This window comes from Cibotium barometz, chromosome 3 (genome assembly GCF_041138505.1).
Source record: "Cibotium barometz isolate CiBa-2024 chromosome 3, ASM4113850v1, whole genome shotgun sequence".
In the NCBI taxonomy this organism is placed as follows: Eukaryota; Viridiplantae; Streptophyta; class Polypodiopsida; order Cyatheales; family Cibotiaceae; genus Cibotium; species Cibotium barometz.
In genome coordinates, this window is record NC_141048.1 from 17,398,412 (window position 1) to 17,416,457 (window position 18,046).

The 18,046-nt window shown below is 47.0% G+C and overlaps 1 protein-coding gene across 1 annotated transcript in view; it reads right to left on the reverse strand.

The window, feature by feature from the left end:
• Positions 1 to 18,046, reverse strand: part of LOC147639780 (LRR receptor kinase BAK1-like) — a 68,084-nt gene that overhangs the window by 23,242 nt on the left and 26,796 nt on the right. Inside the window, exons 3-8 of the mRNA XM_086774034.1 lie at positions 17,878 to 17,949; positions 14,695 to 14,838; positions 14,440 to 14,511; positions 13,732 to 13,803; positions 13,447 to 13,568; positions 13,035 to 13,172 (exon numbers count right to left, since the gene is read on the reverse strand). Coding sequence (XP_086630160.1) covers positions 13,035 to 13,172; positions 13,447 to 13,568; positions 13,732 to 13,803; positions 14,440 to 14,511; positions 14,695 to 14,838; positions 17,878 to 17,949 — 620 coding nt within the window. The remainder of the gene's footprint in view (positions 1 to 13,034; positions 13,173 to 13,446; positions 13,569 to 13,731; positions 13,804 to 14,439; positions 14,512 to 14,694; positions 14,839 to 17,877; positions 17,950 to 18,046) is intronic.

Genomic DNA, 18,046 nt, shown 5'->3' on the forward strand with positions numbered 1-18,046 from the left:
TAAGTCCACAGTTGATAATGGACTTTTCTATGCGGCTCGTACAGAGTACACAGATGTTCATTAGACCGGTAGTGTCCCAGACAGGAGGTCTACCAATGGCTTTATGTTTTCATTTGGGAGTGTTGCTGTGAGTTAGAGCAATAAGAAACAGCCAACAATTGCTTTGTCAAGTACAGGTGTGCTACAATGGCAACTTGTGAGGTAGCTTGGTTTCAAAAGCTACTTGGTGATATGGGTGAGCCCGTAGATAGAGCAGTTGTCATTTATTGTGACAAACGAGAACCATACAGTTGGCCAGTAACCCAATATACCATGTTGAAACAAAGCACATTGAGGTGCATTATCACTTTGTGAGGAAGAAGGTTCTAGCAAGTGATGTAGATTTGGTATATGTCAGCACAAAGGATGAGGTGGCTAATATATTCACGAAGAAATTGGGCACAGAGAAGCTCCACAGCTTTAGGAGCTTACTTGGAGTGCAGTGTGTGGAGTTGAGGTGCAATGTGTGGAGTTGATGTGATATGCAACGGAAGTCTTTATATTGGTTGATCCTGTCACACAAATGCTCACACCGTCTTCTGTATCCTGAGTTTCGTGAGTTTAGCAATCCATTTCATTACTTCAAACTTTAAAGAGATGAGAGAGAGAGAGAGAGATATGAGAACTGTACACCAGATTGGGTCCCGAATTACCCACTGAAGGGCCCCCTACCCCGATAACGAGATAGTATTTGCTTTCTTACTTTAGAGAGAATGACTTTGGACTGTAGATAAGCCAAACGCAAGATCTCAGAGGATCGGAGAGCGGCTGATCTGTACACTGCTGTAGAAACACCTCAATGACTTGATCTCGAGCCTATGCACTCTTCCCAAGGGCATGAGGAAGGGCTGCACACCTGAGGCTCAAAGAAGAAGAAGGTGGACTGTTCTACACACTGTTAGAATGCTGAAAACACATATGAATGCTGTGTTACCTTCACCAGATGACTGCTGAATGTGTGGATGATGCACAGAAGGCTGGACACTGTTGCAAACAACTGTTTCAGGGCTGGAAACTGCTGTAGACTGAACCTTCAGGACTGGAATCTGCTGTGGACAGAAACGCTGAGGTGTAGAGAGGGTTGTGGACTGAAACGCATGAGAAACAGGGACTGCAGGAGCTGCTGCTGTACGGCTGTGCAAAAACGCAGAGAAAACTGCTAATTGCTGGACAAAAACGCAGGTATATGCAGGTTGCAAACTGCTGATTTCTGGCGTTGAACTGAGCTGAAGGGGGTATGCTGAATCTGGGCCTGTACTGAGGCTGAATCAGGGCTGAATGCAGGCACCTAGGGCTGGGCTGAAGCTATGGTTCTCAAGGGGCTGGAGAAGAAAGCTTATGGGCACTAGGGCTGGATTAGTCTTGGGCTGAAAGCAAGGAGGAGAGCTCTTAGCACAATGAAGACTGAATGAGGAAAAGAGGCTCTAGGCAAGCCTATTTATACTAACTGGAGGTTGGTCATTTAATAAAGTTAATATTTATAAATGCCCAATAATGCAAATAATGCTAAATAAATACTAATAAATATGGAAAAAATACCAGATAAATCCCAATAAATTCCCTAAGGCTTGGGGATGTTCTAAATGATGCACAGGCATATGTATGCATATTATGCAAGATGCAAAGTGCTTTCTGATGCAAATCCTAAGGCTTCTACTGACTCTACATGCATGAATGATTCTCTCCAAGTGGGTTAAGGGACTTGATTGACTGACTGACCCACTAAGGCTGAGGAATGACCTACGTAGCTCGTGCCTGACTTATCCTCGACTGAGGATGTACAATGGGGTCACGGCGTACGACAAATATCATCCTATTGGGTTCTAAAACTGTACAACTGTTGCACTTCTGATGATGAGCCATCTTGTCACCATGCACTGAGTGTAGAGTGCATGTGACATTCCCTCCTGATTAGCTTGGCGGTAGGTTCATGGCTTCCAAGTAGTCCGCCAATAACTGGGGGTACTCCTGGAAGAACTCCTCGTCGAGCCATACGGCTTCGTGGGTGCCTCGATCTCGGAACTTCGTATAGAACTGACGAATCCGTCGACCGGAACCATGCTTCATCGATGAAGAAGGATCTGCTCAGGCTCAATAACTTCTGCCTCGTCTACCACGTCTGGCTGCTGTTCATCTGAAACATCAAACACTTCTGGACCAACATATGGTTTTAGCCAAGAAACATGGAAAACATCATGCATTGTCCAACTGGCAGGCAACTTTAACTTCATTGAGACATCACTTATCTTCTTAACTATTGGAAAAGGGCCAAAACTACGAAATGAAAGCTTGGGACAACGTTTGCCCACTTGTTTCAATCTCTGCTTCATGATACGCAAATAGACCCAATCCCCTTCCTTGAAGTGGACATCTCGTCTAGACTTATTTGCCTGTCTACTATATGCTTCTTGAGCTTTGGTCAAGCGGTCCTTGACTGACTCAATAATCTCGGAAAATGCTTCCGTGGTTTTATTAGCCTCTAAAGATGGAGACACCATTCTTGTCAAAAGAGAAGAAAAACGGCGACCAAAGGCTGCTTCATATGGAGTCCGTCCGACACTGGATGAATGCGTGTCGTTCAAGATAGCTTGGACCAACGGAAGATAGTGCTCCCATTTGGACTGCTCGTCATGACAATATGACTTGAGGACATCAAAGGCCAACTGATTATAAATTTCTGTCTGGCCATCTGTCTGGGGATGGAATGCACTAGACAACTGCAACTTAGTTCCAAAGTTTTCAAATAATGCCCTCTAGAAATGCGAGGTAAACTTGGAATCTCTATCTGATTTATGGTGCTAGGCAAACAACATATTGGATACCAATGCTTGAGAAACAGACGGGCTACGTCCTCGGCTGTGGCCGTATGCTTGCATGGGATGAGCATGCAGAATTTACTAAAGCGATCCACAATGGTAAAACACTGAGTGTGATCCAGTGTTGGATGCTGGTAGAGGCCCTACAAAGTCCATAGATATGTCGATAAAAGGTCCATCGGGGATAGGCAAAGGTTGAAGTAAACCTGCCTTCTTTGTATGGGGAACCTTGACTTTTTGACAAATCTTACAGGCTTGTACATGTGTATAGACATCACGCCTCATCTTTGGCCAATAAAAGGACCGTTCTAATTTCTCGAGGGTACTGTTGATACCCCTATGTCCTCCAACTAAGGAGTCATGGGCATCTTGGAGAAGAACAGAACGCTTTTCCCGAGTAACACAGAGACGGTTCTTGTAGAACAACCAACCGTTCTGTATTGAATAGTGGCCAGGCTCAGAAGTGAGGGCCAAACTATACTGAGTACCAAACTCAGGGGAGTCGACATATTGGTCTTTCATACTATCCAAGTCCTTCCCCGTGATTTCAAGAATGGTAGCTTCTTGGACTGCCTGGATGCTGGACTTTCGACTGAGAGCATCTGCTACTGGGTTATGCTTACCAGGGATGTATTCAATCATACCTCCAAACTGTTGGAAGATTTGACTCCACTTGGCCTGTCGATCACTCCACTGGGCACTTGGCATAGTCTGAAGCCACTTAAGTGCTTGGTGGTCTGTTTTCACTGTGAAAGCCTGTCCATAAAGAAAAGGCTTCCAATGTTTGAGCGTTGTGATCACACCCAAAAGCTCTTTGTCATATACCGAATAATTCTTTTCGGCGACATCCAACTTTCTGCTATAATATGCCACGGGTCTATTGTCCTGCTGGAGGACTGCACCTATGGCTACATTGCTGGCATCGGTGATGACCTCGAAAGGTTCGTCCCATGATGCTAACTTTAATACAGGTGCTTCTGAGGCAGCTTTCTGGAGTGCACGGAATGCATCAAGTGCCTTACCTGTAACTGAGACTTTCTGCTTGCGAGTCTTCACCCCCTTGAGCAAGTCGGTAAGAGGTGCTGCAAGGTTGGAAAACTGATGGACATGGGTACTATAGGCCTGACAAAGACCTACGAATGAACGGATTTCTTGGGCGGTCTTAGGAATGTCCCAATCTAAGATCTCCTGAACCTTTGATGGGTCCAGTCTAATCCCATCGGAACCGATGATGTAGCCCAAATACTGAACTTCCTTAACACCAAAGATAGACTTTTTGGCATTTATGTAGAGCTGATTATTTCGCAAAAGTTGCAAGACTTTCTCCACATCTTTCTCATGCTGCTCCGCAGTGGCTGAGAAGACTAGTATGTCATCAAGGAATATGAAAACACACTTCCCAATATGGACTGCGAAAATCCTAGATATCATCTTATTGAACGTTGCGGGTGCATTTGTAAGCCCAAAAGGCATGACTACGAACTCGTAGTGACCACGCTCTGTCCTGAAAGCTGTTTTTGGAATGTCAGCTTCAAAAATGCGGACCTGGTGGTAACCACTCTTGAGGTCGATCTTAGTGAAAAACTTAGCACCGTCTAAACGCTCCAAAATGTACTCTATCCTGGGCATAGGAAACTTATTCTTGATAGTGAGTTTGTTCAATGCCCTGTAGTCTACACAAAGGCGTGCAAACTTGTCCTTCTTTTGGACAAATAGGATAGGTGCAGCAAATGGGAAGGAAGAAGGCCGAATGAATCCGGCTCGGAGAAGCTCAGATAACTGCTTTTCCAACTCGCCCTCTAAAGTCTTGGAAAGACGATAGGGAAACCTGCTAGGAGGATCTGATCCAGGGACCAAATCAATGTGATGGTTCTCAAGGCGAGAGGGTGGGAGACTGGGTGGGAGATCGTCCCTAAGCATAATGTCCTCGTGTCTGGATAGGAGGTCTACTAACTGAGGGACTGAAGATGTAAGGGATGCTACTAATGAGGGAGGGGCTGTTTGAGCACTAACATAAAAGAGTGCTCCTTCTGCTCCCTTGCGGATAGCTCGTCTGGCCTGGAGATGTGAAATCAATGGGATGCCAAGAATGCTTCTATCCCCACGAATCATGACAGGCTCAGGAAAACCTTTACAAATAGTAAAAGTGTCCTGCCCCCAATTGGGAATAGACTCATACTGACGGAACCACTGAATTCCTAAGATCATGTCACACCCTAACAAAGGGGAGACGATGAAATCTCGTTGAAATGAGGCCTTCTGAACTTCAAAGGCAAACTGTTGTGCCTTCTGGGAAATGTGGGTGCGAAGACCAGGTGTAAACCCGTCCACATCCAGATGATATGGGACTAAAGTGAAGTTCAATTTATTAGCCAATTGGGGAGAGATGGCGTCTTCAGAACTACCCATATCGAAAAGGACTACAAACTGTCGGCCCTGGGCAGAGCCATAAGCTCGGATAAGGCTCTTCTGAGCAGCATCGCTTTCACCCTCCTGCTTAGCATCAAATACCACAGATGGCATAGGATGCATGGAAGGTAAAAGTTGAACTGCATTTGAGGTAGTAGGCGGGGTTGGAGGAGCTGGGGAGGCTGTGGCAACTGTGGCAGAAGGAAAATTGGCAGCTTGTGCCGCTTGCCATTTGTGGCAATCCTTCTTACCATGCCCTATAATATGACAGAAAAAACATCTATTTTCTGATTGGTACTTCCTTTGCTCCTCTGGGGGAAGATAACCTCCAGTAATGCCTACTTTAGCCTTTTCATCAGGGGTTTTCTTAGGTTCTTTATCCTTCCTACCCCTGAACTGGAGCTATTACTGCTGTCCTTCTTAGCATCTTTAGAAGATGCGTTACCTTCCCCTGTCTGTGCAGCTGATTGCTGCTGCTGGGGTTTGGTACTGGACTGAGATGCCTGCTTGGGCTTGCCCCCATTGAGCTTCATTTCTTCATTCTGAGCGAGAGGCAGAGCCCGGTCATATGTACTTGGTTCAAAGTTACAAACCGTGAACCGAATGTTGGAGTCCAATCCACGAATGAATTGCTCCATCTTGGCTTGCTCAGATAACTCTAACTGCTGTGCTAAAGTAATAACCTTACCGGAAAACTGAAGCACTGGGGATCCGTTCTGTCTGAGTCCATAGAACTCGTCTTTCAGACCGGTCATGTACTGGGGCGGGAGAAATCTGGTCTTCAGGTCATGGACAAAGATGTCCCAGTCAAAGACTGTGACACCTGTGGCCTGGTCTGTATGAATACTAGACCAATGCTGCCACCAAGTAACTGCCTCACCAGTGAGATGGGGAGTTGCTAAGTGGACTTTGTCTTGTGGGTCTGTGATCCTAGCTAATGGAAAATGAGCATTAAACTGATGAATAAATTGATTAACTGATGAATGATCACACTTACCATCATACTTACTGAAATTTGGTTGACTGCGAATGATGGTGGTTGCTGCTGCGGGCTGCTGGCTGGTGACACCTATGACTGGGGAGACTGAGAAGAGCTGCTGATACCTCAAGTGTATGGCCTCCTTTTCCCGTTGGTGTTCGAGTAACATACGTTCTCGATCAAGCTCACGTTGGTGTTCCCGAGCGGCGAGTTCAACCTGACGCCGGTCTTCGTCGATCCTACGTTGGGCTTCCTCATAGTCCCGTCTTTCTTCTTTTTCTCTTCTCCTTCGGGCCTCGTCCTCTCTCCTTTGTTGTTCCATCTGAAAGAAGAGGGAGATGTAGTCGGGTGCTGCTGGAGGTATAGAAGGACGTGCTGCTGCTGCCTCCAAGAGTTGGAGACGCTCCATGAGTAGCTGGTTCTGAGCTCTAAGAAGAGCTATGGTGTCTGCTGTAGGCGGAAGAACAAGGTCTCCTTCGGGGGAGACGTCTTCCGGCTGATGAGTACTCTCTCCTGTAGACATGATGCTGAAGTCAGTGGTCGTGCCGGAACGCAATCTAACCATCCAAGGATGCCCCCACGCTAGGATACGGTGTGTGTCGACTATCTGAATCTGATACCAATGTGATATGCAGCGGAAGTCTTTATATTGGTTGATCCTGTCACACAAATGCTCACACCGTCTTCTGTATCCTGAGTTTCGTGAGTTTAGCAATCCATTTCATTACTTCAAACTTTAAAGAGATGAGAGAGAGAGAGAGATGAGAACTGCACACCAGATTGGGTCCCGAATTACCCACTGAAGGGCCCCCTATCCCGATAACGAGATAGTATTTGCTTTATTACTTTAGAGAGAATGACTTTGGACTGTAGATAAGCCAAACGCAAGATCTCGGAGGATCGGAGAGCGGCTGATCTGTACACTGCTGTAGAAACACCTCAATGACTTGATCTCGAGCCTATGCACTCTTCCCAAGGGCATGAGGAAGGGCTGCACACCTGAGGCTCAAAGAAGAAGAAGGTGGACTGTTCTACACACTGTTAGAATGCTGAAAACACATATGAATGCTGTGTTACCTTCACCAGATGACTGCTGAATGTGTGGATGATGCACAGAAGGCTGGACACTGTTGCAAACAACTGTTTCAGGGCTGGAAACTGCTGTAGACTGAACCTTCAGGACTGGAATCTGCTGTGGACAGAAACGCTGAGGTGTAGAGAGGGTTGTGGACTGAAACGCATGAGAAACAGGGGCTGCAGGAGCTGCTGCTGTACGGCTGTGCAAAAACGCAGAGAAAACTGCTAATTGCTGGACAAAAACGCAGGTATATGCAGGTTGCAAACTGCTGATTTCTGGCGTTGAACTGAGCTGAAGGGGGTATGCTGAATCTGGGCCTGAACTGAGGCTGAATCAGGGCTGAATGCAGGCACCTAGGGCTGGGCTGAAGCTATGGTTCTCAAGGGGCTGGAGAAGAAAGCTTATGGGCACTAGGGCTGGATTAGTCTTGGGCTGAAAGCAAGAAGGAGGAGAGCTCTTAGCACAATGAAGACTGAATGAGGAAAAGAGGCTCTAGGCAAGCCTATTTATACTAACTGGAGGTTGGTCATTTAATAAAGTTAATATTTATAAATGCCCAATAATGCAAATAATGCTAAATAAATACTAATAAATATGGAAAAAATACCAGATAAATCCCAATAAATTCCCTAAGGCTTGGGGATGTTCTAAATGATGCACAGGCATATGTATGCATATTATGCAAGATGCAAAGTGCTTTCTGATGCAAACCCTAAGGCTTCTACTGACTCTACATGCATGAATGATTCTCTCCAAGTGGGTTAAGGGACTTGATTGACTGACTGACCCACTAAGGCTGAGGAATGACCTACGTAGCTCGTGCCTGACTTATCCTCGACTGAGAATGTACAATGGAGTCACGGCGTACGACAAATATCATCCTATTGTAAAACTGTACAATTATTGCACTTCTGATGATGAGCCATCTTGTCACCATGCACTGAGTGCAGAGTGCATGTGACAGTTGAGCTCGAGAGGAAGTGTTGAGATATCGAGCTCAACTAGTACTGCGACGAACAGAGAGACATCTTCATGAAGGTATTGAGCACAGAGAAGCTCCACAGGTTTAGGAGCTTACTTGGAGTGCAGTGTGTGGAGTTGAGCACGTGGGAAAGTGTTGAGATATCGAGCTCAACTAGTGCTATGGCGAACATTGATGATCCGCTTGGGTGTAGCTTCCGCACTAATGCCACTGGCATGGTTGGTGAGATTATGGTTAATATGTCGCCACTGTATGACAGGCTGTGTGACAGCCACTTTGGAGTACTAGAGTTATGGCATAGTTATAGTGCCAACTCATATAGTCAAGTTCACACTATGGACCGACCATTGTATGTTATCGTAGAAGAGTACTTTTCCTTATAGTATGTACTCTTATCTTTTAGTTATATGGTTGTAGAGAAGAGAAGAAGATGAAGAAACTTCAACCATCCATCTCTCTCTCTCTCTTGTGTGTGTGTGTGTGTGTGTGTGTGCGTGCGCGCGCGCGCGCGCTTGCAAGGAACTCAAGCTGTCCCTCTCCCCCACATTCTCTCTAAGCCTATGGCTTGCAAGGAATGTACCCTTTTTGTACTATACTGAATATACTAAAAATACAGCAAAATCTCTCTCTTCTCTCCATCTTCTCGTTGTGTTTTCCATCAAAATGTTCCAAGAAGGTGTTTAGGGCTGAAAGAAGACTCCCAGAGAAAGAACCGTTTCGAGCATTTATCATAGCACCCACCCGTTGGCGATGGGCCCTCTCCAGTCACGGCTAGAGTCCCTCCGGCCCCTCTGGTTTGGCGGCCACTTCCCCACCGGCTCTCAATTTTCAATGAGGCTAGCTGGCCCCACTGAACCCCCGACGAGCCCCTCCCAGCTCCCTCCCTCTACAATGGATCACTCCCAGCGGCTCCCTTCTCCTTCCTCTCTGCCTGCCCACCCCCTCTAGTCATGGCGAGAGTCCCTCCGGCCCCTCCAGTGTGGCGGTGGCGGCCACTTCCTCCTCCAGCTCTCTCAGTTTTCAGTGAGGCCAGCTGGCCCCACGTAACCCTTGACGCGCCCCTCCCAGCACCCTCCCTCTCCGATGGATCACTCCCAGCCGCTCCCTTCTCCTTCCTCTCCGCCTGCCCACCCCCCTCCACCGCCCCCCCCCCCCTCCTCCTCCTCCATCCTCGCCTCCGACTCTTCCCGTGGCAATCCCCTATGCCCCGTCCTCTTCCTCTGAGCCCACACCCCCCCCTCCCTCCACCGCTCCAGGCACTCCCATCGCCCTCCAACAGCACCCAACCTGTAGAGCGGAGGCGGCCGGCAAGCTCCGTTCGCTGCTTGATTCATCGATTCTCGGAGCCGGTGAAGATGACCATTGTCGCTTCCTCGATGAGAGATCTCCCGCCATAGTCCCCAAGTGGGCCCCCCAAGATCTTGCAGCAGCCTGTGGATTACAATTTCTTTCGATGTCTTCCGACGAAAGAGACATTTATGAGGAGACAATAGCTCCCATTCGGATGTGTGGTGTTTCATAACTCCAGACCTTCTATACCAGAGAGTGGCACGATGATCTCCTCCTTTCCTTTGAGTGCAACCCCGGAGACGGAGTGGGACTCGGAGTCGGTGGCTGCCGCCATACAGGGACAGGCAGTTGAGCTTTCATAGTATCTTCACGATCTTCGCATCACCGACGTGCTCATCCACCTCTCGCCCTTGGCTAGGATGGAGATTGGAGGCTCAGGCCATAGAGACCAAGACGGGGAGGTGGTGGCCTCCAGCCTGGAGGTGCTGCTCTTTGAGTTCCTTCATATCTCAATCGCAATACCCATCCCCCCTTCTTACAAATACCTCCATTGTGATTGATGGAGTTCGGAGTATGCCTACTCTCGCGCTTAGACAGAGTGGCAACACATGGAGGACAAGATCCGCGCCCACTTGGCGTGCCTTTGCCCCAGGACTGATTGTGATTATTTCCCATCTAAACCCACACCCAAGACTCTTCAAGTGGAGGGCAGTTCCGATAGTTCCGCCTCCCACAAAGATTGATATGCAGATAGCCTCCTAGAACATTCAAGGTTTAGGGGGGCCTCAGTGCTTTTAGAGGCCATGCGTCCTCAGAGGACAGCTTCATAGAGCTACAGTTGAGGAACCCATCGACATTCTTTTCCTCTAGGAGCACCACCTTTCCGAGAGGCATACCCACCGTTCCGGGAAGATTTTGCCAAGTAGGAGCCACACTTTTTGGTCTCCCTCTTTCGGCCCATTGGGGATGCAGGGAGGAGTTTGTATTTCTGTCAGTGAGCAGCTCTTGCCGGCAGTGACAAGCTCAGGTGTCATAATCTCTGGGCGAGCACACTGGGTTACCATTATGGTTGGAGAGGACTGCGTGGGCTTCCTCAATGTTTATGCCCCGAACATCGCAACAGGTAGAGCCATCTTCTGGAGTACAGTCCGTTAGGCCTTTCATCAAGCTGACTATTGGTGCATGGGTGGAGACTTTAACATGATTGAGGCAACAAAGAATAGACTCAGAGAAGGCAAGGCTATAGTCTCAAACGCAGAGTGCTCTACATGGGAGGAGTTGATCCTAGCACTCTTAAGGACAGGACCCTTGGCATCTCCCAAAGTTTGGGTGCAGCTCCGAGAGCCTGTCCTTCTAGCAATCTGATAGGAGGAGCACGAGCCCCAACCTCTCTCATCTTGACAGGTTTTATGTGGATGAGTGGGCTTGCGGACGTGGGGCATGATCGACATCTTGGCAGGCACTACTTTTTTTGATCACGCTCCGGTTATTCTGTCCTTAGAGGACCCCTGGAGGCAAGACAGGCACGTGAGCACTAGGATTCTGGATAGCTTTATGCAGGACCCCGAGATATATAGCAGGATAGAGCAAATATGAGCCGGGCACTACTTTTTCTGATCATGCTCCGGTTATTCTGTCCTTAGAGGACCCCTGGAGGCAAGACATGCACGTGAGCACTAGGATTCTGGATAGCTTTATGCAGGACCCCGAGATATATAGCAAGATAGAGCAAATATAAGCGGAACTAGATTTTATTTCAAGCTCTGTCACATACACCTTGGATGCAGGCCTTGGTGACATCAACAGATTTTTGCAAGAAATAGCTCAGAGCAGATTGGAGGGATTTCGTGAGCAAGAGGAGCCTGAGGAGGGGTCTTACATCTCTCCAACGTCTTCAGGAGAGCTCCCCCGAAAGCCCGTGGATTGAGAGTCAGCTTGCTGCTGCCCGTACGGAGATCAGATCTATCAAGGAGAGGAGGGTGGAGTACAAGTACCATGCCAGAGCTTCCTTTTGGATCTAGGCCGGCGATAGAGTCACGGGGGACTTCTTTGAGATAGCAAACCCTTACAGGCAGAGAGAGATGGTATTCGCAGGCTGCGTGGCCAAGATAAAGCTATTGTTTCTGACCCCACCCCCCACCCCACCCCCCCCCCTCCCATGCAAGAGCCATCGCCACTGATTTTTTCCGATCTCTCCTCACAAGTGTCCCAATATATATACCTAGATGAATCCATGAACATGCCCAAATTCACCTTATAAGAAAGTGCAATTTATAACCTCATGGTAGTCATCCACAAGACAATAAACCATCAACTCCATCATGCATACTATGGACTAGATACTACAACATCCCCACTAACGTCATCAGTGCCCAATAGTGGGTGTAGACCTTGGTATCAATATATGCTCCCACACACAGACTCCCCACGCACACACACAAAACCCGTCTTGGGACCGCCTACAAGATCTTGCCCAAGGCCATCAGCCAAAGACTTCAGCCTTTCCTCCCTAATTTGATCCATGACACTTAGACAGGTTTTGTTCAAGATTGGAGCATTCTAGACAACATCTTCACCTTCTGGGAGGCGACAGCTTCGGCCACGATGCAACAGCAGGAACTCATTGTGCTACTCCTAGACTTTGAGAAAGCTTAGATAGGGTTGACTAGAGCTTTCTAGAGGGCACGATGAGCCAGATGAGGTTCCCAGTGGAATGGATCCGTGGTGTTTCACGACTTTACTCAACCTCTCACAGTCAAGTCCTCATTCAGGGAGCCCAAGGCGACAGATTCCCCCTTTCTCCCTTGGTCCGGCAAGACTGTCCTCTGGCACCTTACCTTTTCCTATTCATCGCCAACTCCCGAGGCCATGAGCAGTTTTCTCTCAGCTCAGAAGACGGGATCCAAGGATTGCATCCCCCCCTCCATATTCAGGAGGACCGGCCAGACTCAGAGTTTGCAAATGACATACCAGCTTACCTTGCTGGAGACGTTGGAAATCTGCAAGGATTCACTGAGGCGATCAAGATCTTTTGTCACGTATCAAGAGCGCAGATCAACTGCGCACAAGTCGTGTAGTTTCCCCCCCCTCCCCCTGTATGAGATAGCCTTCTCCTCATAGAGTGGCCAGCTGGAGGAGAAGTGCATCTTTCTCTCCCTCTTATTTATTTGTTCCCCGTCCCATTCATGGAGGCAAGTTTGTATCTAGCCCTTCGTGGCTGTTTTTTATTAACTAATAGAAGGATCTTTTTTTCCAGAAAATAGAAGGATCTTTTTTTCCAGAAAATAGAAAGATCTTTTTTTCCAGAAAAAAAAAAGTCTGAAGGGTGGTGCAAGTTTCTACAGAGCTTCATTCAGCATAGATATATGCTAAGGTAAAGTTCACACCCTATCATCTATGCATATTAAAGACCTAATGTTACTACCGGCAGAGAAAATGCACCTGGCACATCAAAGAAGTGTTCTTGAGGCTTGCGCCTTCGCCACCATGCAAAACCAATTGCAGGAACTGCAAAAATCAAAGCAGCACCTGCGGCAACTCCACCAGCTATTGCACCTGCACTGGACGATGATGCTCTTCCTACAGTACCAAATCTGCCTAAATCAGTTCAAACTGTGCTGGCAATGCAAATTCACATACACCCCACAAGTTGACTAGCACTAGTTCTTTGTCCATAATTAGGGTGGATACAGAACACTCCCTGCCCAAGAAATGGGCGGGGAGTTAGACAGAAAGATTGCCTGTCAATCCCTTGCAGGCAGCCTGGATGGGCCCCACTTACAGACAGGCATTGTCCTGTATCCAGCCTTAGCTGCAATCAATTTTAGAGCTCAAAGCAAAGAATTTCCACTACCATTAGTTGCACCGGTTGAAGGACTTGGAGGTGGTTGAAAAGGTGGCGGAGGAGGAAACGGAGGCTGCCCAGGGCATGGTTTACCAGCCACAGGGCCACAAAGATTGCTGTTGCCACTAAAACTGCCATGACATTTTGAAAACGATCAATTCAAACAGAAGAACTCTAAACAGGGCCACAGGGGGTGTGGCCCTAAGCATGAGGGCAAGGCAGACCATATTGATTTTTGCAATATTCATCCCCACAACCATATGACATAGGATACAAAATCTACAAAGACTATACCTGATTGGAGTGAAAAGAGAAAAGGAACCATTTGTAGGAACCACTCCACTTAGATTGTTGTTTGAGAGATCCCTGAAGAAGGCTTCCAAGAACATTAAATGGTGAAAAAAGCATGTAAGGACAATTGAAATACAAGTACAATTTTTTTTAAGAGAGCTTTATACACACATGTATGTATGTACGTATATACACACACATGAATATACATATATGTATACATACATACATACGAGTGTATATAAGTATATATATACGCACATACACACACTCACACCCCTATATGCACAAACATATATATACATACATACATACATACGTGCATACATACATATGCACATATACCGACACATTCATTTTTTTCAAACTAGCCTTAGGCCCAAGATCCTCCTGTAGTTATCGTTTCTCACTGCCTATAGGTGCCTGCCGCCGGTAGGCGCCTTTATTTATCTTCCCGTAGGCGATGCTGCCAAGGAAGCACCTTGTGGGGTTTTGAACCCAGGACCTCCTCATCCTAGACAAACACCTTTACCACTTGAGCTATCACCTCATTGGCGCTGACACACATATACTTATATATATATAAATATGGTAAAGGTCACCCTGCTAGGCAGTGAGTACAATAGCCACTTGGGTAAGGGCCTGCCAATAACTACAACAAAAAGTTTATGCAATCTAAAACAGTAAAACAAACCCACAATCAATACTTACAGCACTTGAAGTGCACCAACAGTTGTCAATGATAATGGAATCTGACCAGCCAAAGAATTGTCGTTCAATCGGCTGTGCAACATGTAAGCAGGATCGTGTAAGCAGGATACACACCGCTAAGCTCACGGATACAGCTATACAGTTTTGGATCTCAAATTTTTACAAACATGTATGGAACATACTGTACAGTACCGTACAAAGGTTTGCACTCATAATGACATGAATCAAGAGGATGGACATGAAAGAATGTCTCACAGAAAACGAAGACGGCTCAGCTTTCCCAATGTATCAGGTATTTGTCCGGAGAAATTATTCTGATACAAGTCAAGACTCACTAGCTGAGACAAATCGCCTAGCTCTGGGGGGATGTCTCCACTAATCTTGTTGCTATAGAGCTCCCTGGAGAAGTACATGTAAGCTGAACAATATTAGAAAATGACCAAAAAAAAATCGTTTCTCTCTCTCTCTCTCTCTCTCTCTCTCTCTCTCTCTCTCTCTCTCTCTCTGTGGGAGAGGTGCACCCTAAGGAGCACTGTACATTACCTCTCTATCACTTAGCTCTATCATTGTACCCAGCTGTTACCCTTTTAATTCACTTCATTTCATTTTTGTACTATCTAGGATGAGATATATCATGGAAACATTGTAATGCTTCGGTCTCATAGGCCGATTTGGCCATCCGTAGACGTTTAATACTCTCTCTCTCTCTCTCTCTCTCTCTCTCTCACCTCGCTTCTATGACCTCTCCATTCTAGACAGCCCCATGGTGGAGATATTTGATCTCAAGAGAGGGCAGCACTTCAACTAATCAGCATACATGGATCTACTTGATATACATTTTCCAGTATTTCCTGCTCAGTATCATCTAGGAGTCTTACTTACAGTTCTTTACCTCTATGAAGTCAGTTTATTGTAATTTTCAGTTTCATTTGGTTGTTCTCTTTGATGAGACCACTTCGCTAGAAACATGATGACCGAGTCCTTGTTTCTCTCCTTCTTCTCGCCACCAAAACTAGGCGGCTTCAAGTCTTTCAATAACGACGAAGCTGTCTCTACGGACGGCCCCGCAGGCGCATCGGCCTATACTCCTGCAACCACTGGCGAGGCTACGCTCACCCGTGCCGCAGGAGCTCGTCTACCACGAGGAGTTGGAGTACTAGCCGAGGCGGCTGTCAGTGCGTCTAACCGTGTGGAGATGCTCTGTAGCATCGTGACTAAGTCAACCTAGACTTTACCCATATTGTTCAGTTTTGCATTAAGATATTTAAAAAGTCCACTAGAGAGCTCCGTCTCTGTCACGACGTCGGCAGGGTCCAATAGGTCATAATCATCATCGTCATATTCCAAGAGGTCCTCCTCGGTCTGCTCGGCGACGTCGATGTTCATGTCATCTGGCTCATCGGCCAGAAAGGGATCATCTGCTGCTGCTGCTGCGGCCGCTGCGGACTCGCTAGGTCCTAAGGCAGGGTCAACAAACGAGGAGGGCGCTGGCGGATCACGCATGATCGACGAACGCACTCCGGACCGGACAACGGTCGAGCGTATACGGCCTGACAATTCGGTCGGGGTCAAACCCGCGACCGAGGAGAAGAGACCTGAAAACCCTAGAGAAGTAGAAGGCGGGAACACACTATGCCTAGCAGACATATTTTAATTCTTGCACAAATAAAAATGCGAGAACTCGGAAATTACAAAAACGCTAATAAAATGAGCAGTGGAGAAAGAATAGTCACCCCCCTTACGGTCGCCTACGACTGTCGTCGACTGCCGATTTGTGTTGCGCTGCGAGCCTCTACAAGCGTCGCTACTCCGGGATGCTCCGATCCGAGAGAAAGGTGCCTGCAATGGAGAGCTTGGGTGTGTGCAAGGGAGAGGGAGAGAGAGAGAGAGAGAGAGAAAGGAGAATAGAGAGAAAATAGAGGAAACTCTTTCTTCCAGCTATGGCCAACTTCTTCTGTGTACACGACTTCTTGCTGTAGAAGATGATGAAGACAGAGTGGTCATTGGACAATGTTAGATCTCCGCAGGCGCATCTCCCTCTCTCTGCACCCATCCACTCGGAGCTGATGCTGGTCTCATGTTTCTATGTTCTTAGTATTTCCATGATGAGTTTCCATGGACAGTTTTGTATCACCCAAGTGAGATAGCTATGTTTATGTTTTCTTTCTGTTTTATTTTCCATTCCATGATGAGATATGCCATGGACATTATTGTATCACTTCGGTCTCACAGGCCCATTGGGTCTTTAGTAGACGCTTAATCTCTCTCTCTCTCTCTCTCTCTCTCTCTCTCTCTCTCTCTGTGCGCGTATTTTCACATGTACTCACATGCCCACCATAGTTCCCACCATGCTGACGCTGATGATGATCCTGAGATAATACATACAGCCAGTATATCTTTTTGTATGAGTTTTTTTCCAGTTCTGTTAGTCTTTTCCATGGCCCAGTACCAGATGGAACTCTCGTACTACTTTTGGTCTCATAGGCCCATTGAGTCTTTCAAAGACAATTAATATAACTTCCTCTCTCTCTCTCTCTCTCTCTCTCTCTCTCTGTGCACGCATGTGCAAGAGCCTATACAACTTCTTATCCTACCTGGATCACCTTCTGTCTCTGACAAGAAACGGTCAGCAGCTGGCCCGTGCAGCAACGTGTGTTACTACGCATTGTTTTAGCCAGATCAGAGACTCTCATCACACTGAGTCTAGGTTGAGACACGGCTTTCTATGATCCACAGACACAGAAACTGCTGACTTTGAAAGGTTGGAAAGGTAAAATAAAACATATTCGTATTCATTGTCTAGTATAAGATAATTGCCTCCTTCCCACCCTAACACACAGAAGACCACAAGAAAAGGCTCAAAAGAGCATGCAAGGATACATACCTCTCCCCTAGTAACCAGTAGGTTACACCTTCCCACCCAAAAGAGCATGCAAGGATACAAACCTCTCCCCTAGTAACCAGTAGGTTACACCCACTGAACAAAAACGTCTGATTCCTGAAGCCAGATACTAAAGAGTTCAAAGCCAGCTTGTGACTTGTCAACCCGTCTAGTCAACCCCCAACTGCCCTCAAGATCACGGCCCTCTTAGGACTTCTGCACATGCTGCCCTACAGGCTATCGTCTGGCCTGCATCAAAGCTTCCCCTGATTCCTCTCCATGGCCAGCTTGTTGTGCCCCAATGGGTACTTAGCCCTTGCAAGGGTCCGGTCGAAAACTGAGCACTCTTTCAATAATACAAAACTACAAAAATGCACTTGAAAGCTAAAGGACTAGCAGAGTACACCTCTAAGCAGGTGGGCTCTCAGAGATCATCTCTCACTTCACTAAATCATTTCACTACTCTTAAACAACTTGACGGGGTTTCAAAGACTTTAAATTTAACTAATACCATGGACTATCTATCTTCAACTAAAGACAAAAATGCCGAAACTTACAGGTACTGAAGATCTGGAAGATCACCAAGATCAGGCACTAAGGTGCCTGACAATTGCGCATTTCCAAGGTCACTGCATGAAAAAAAGCAGAAAATGATGTCACTGTCCATTGTATGCCTCGAACAGCACATGCAAAGTGATGGTCATTAAGATAGCCCACGATAAAGAC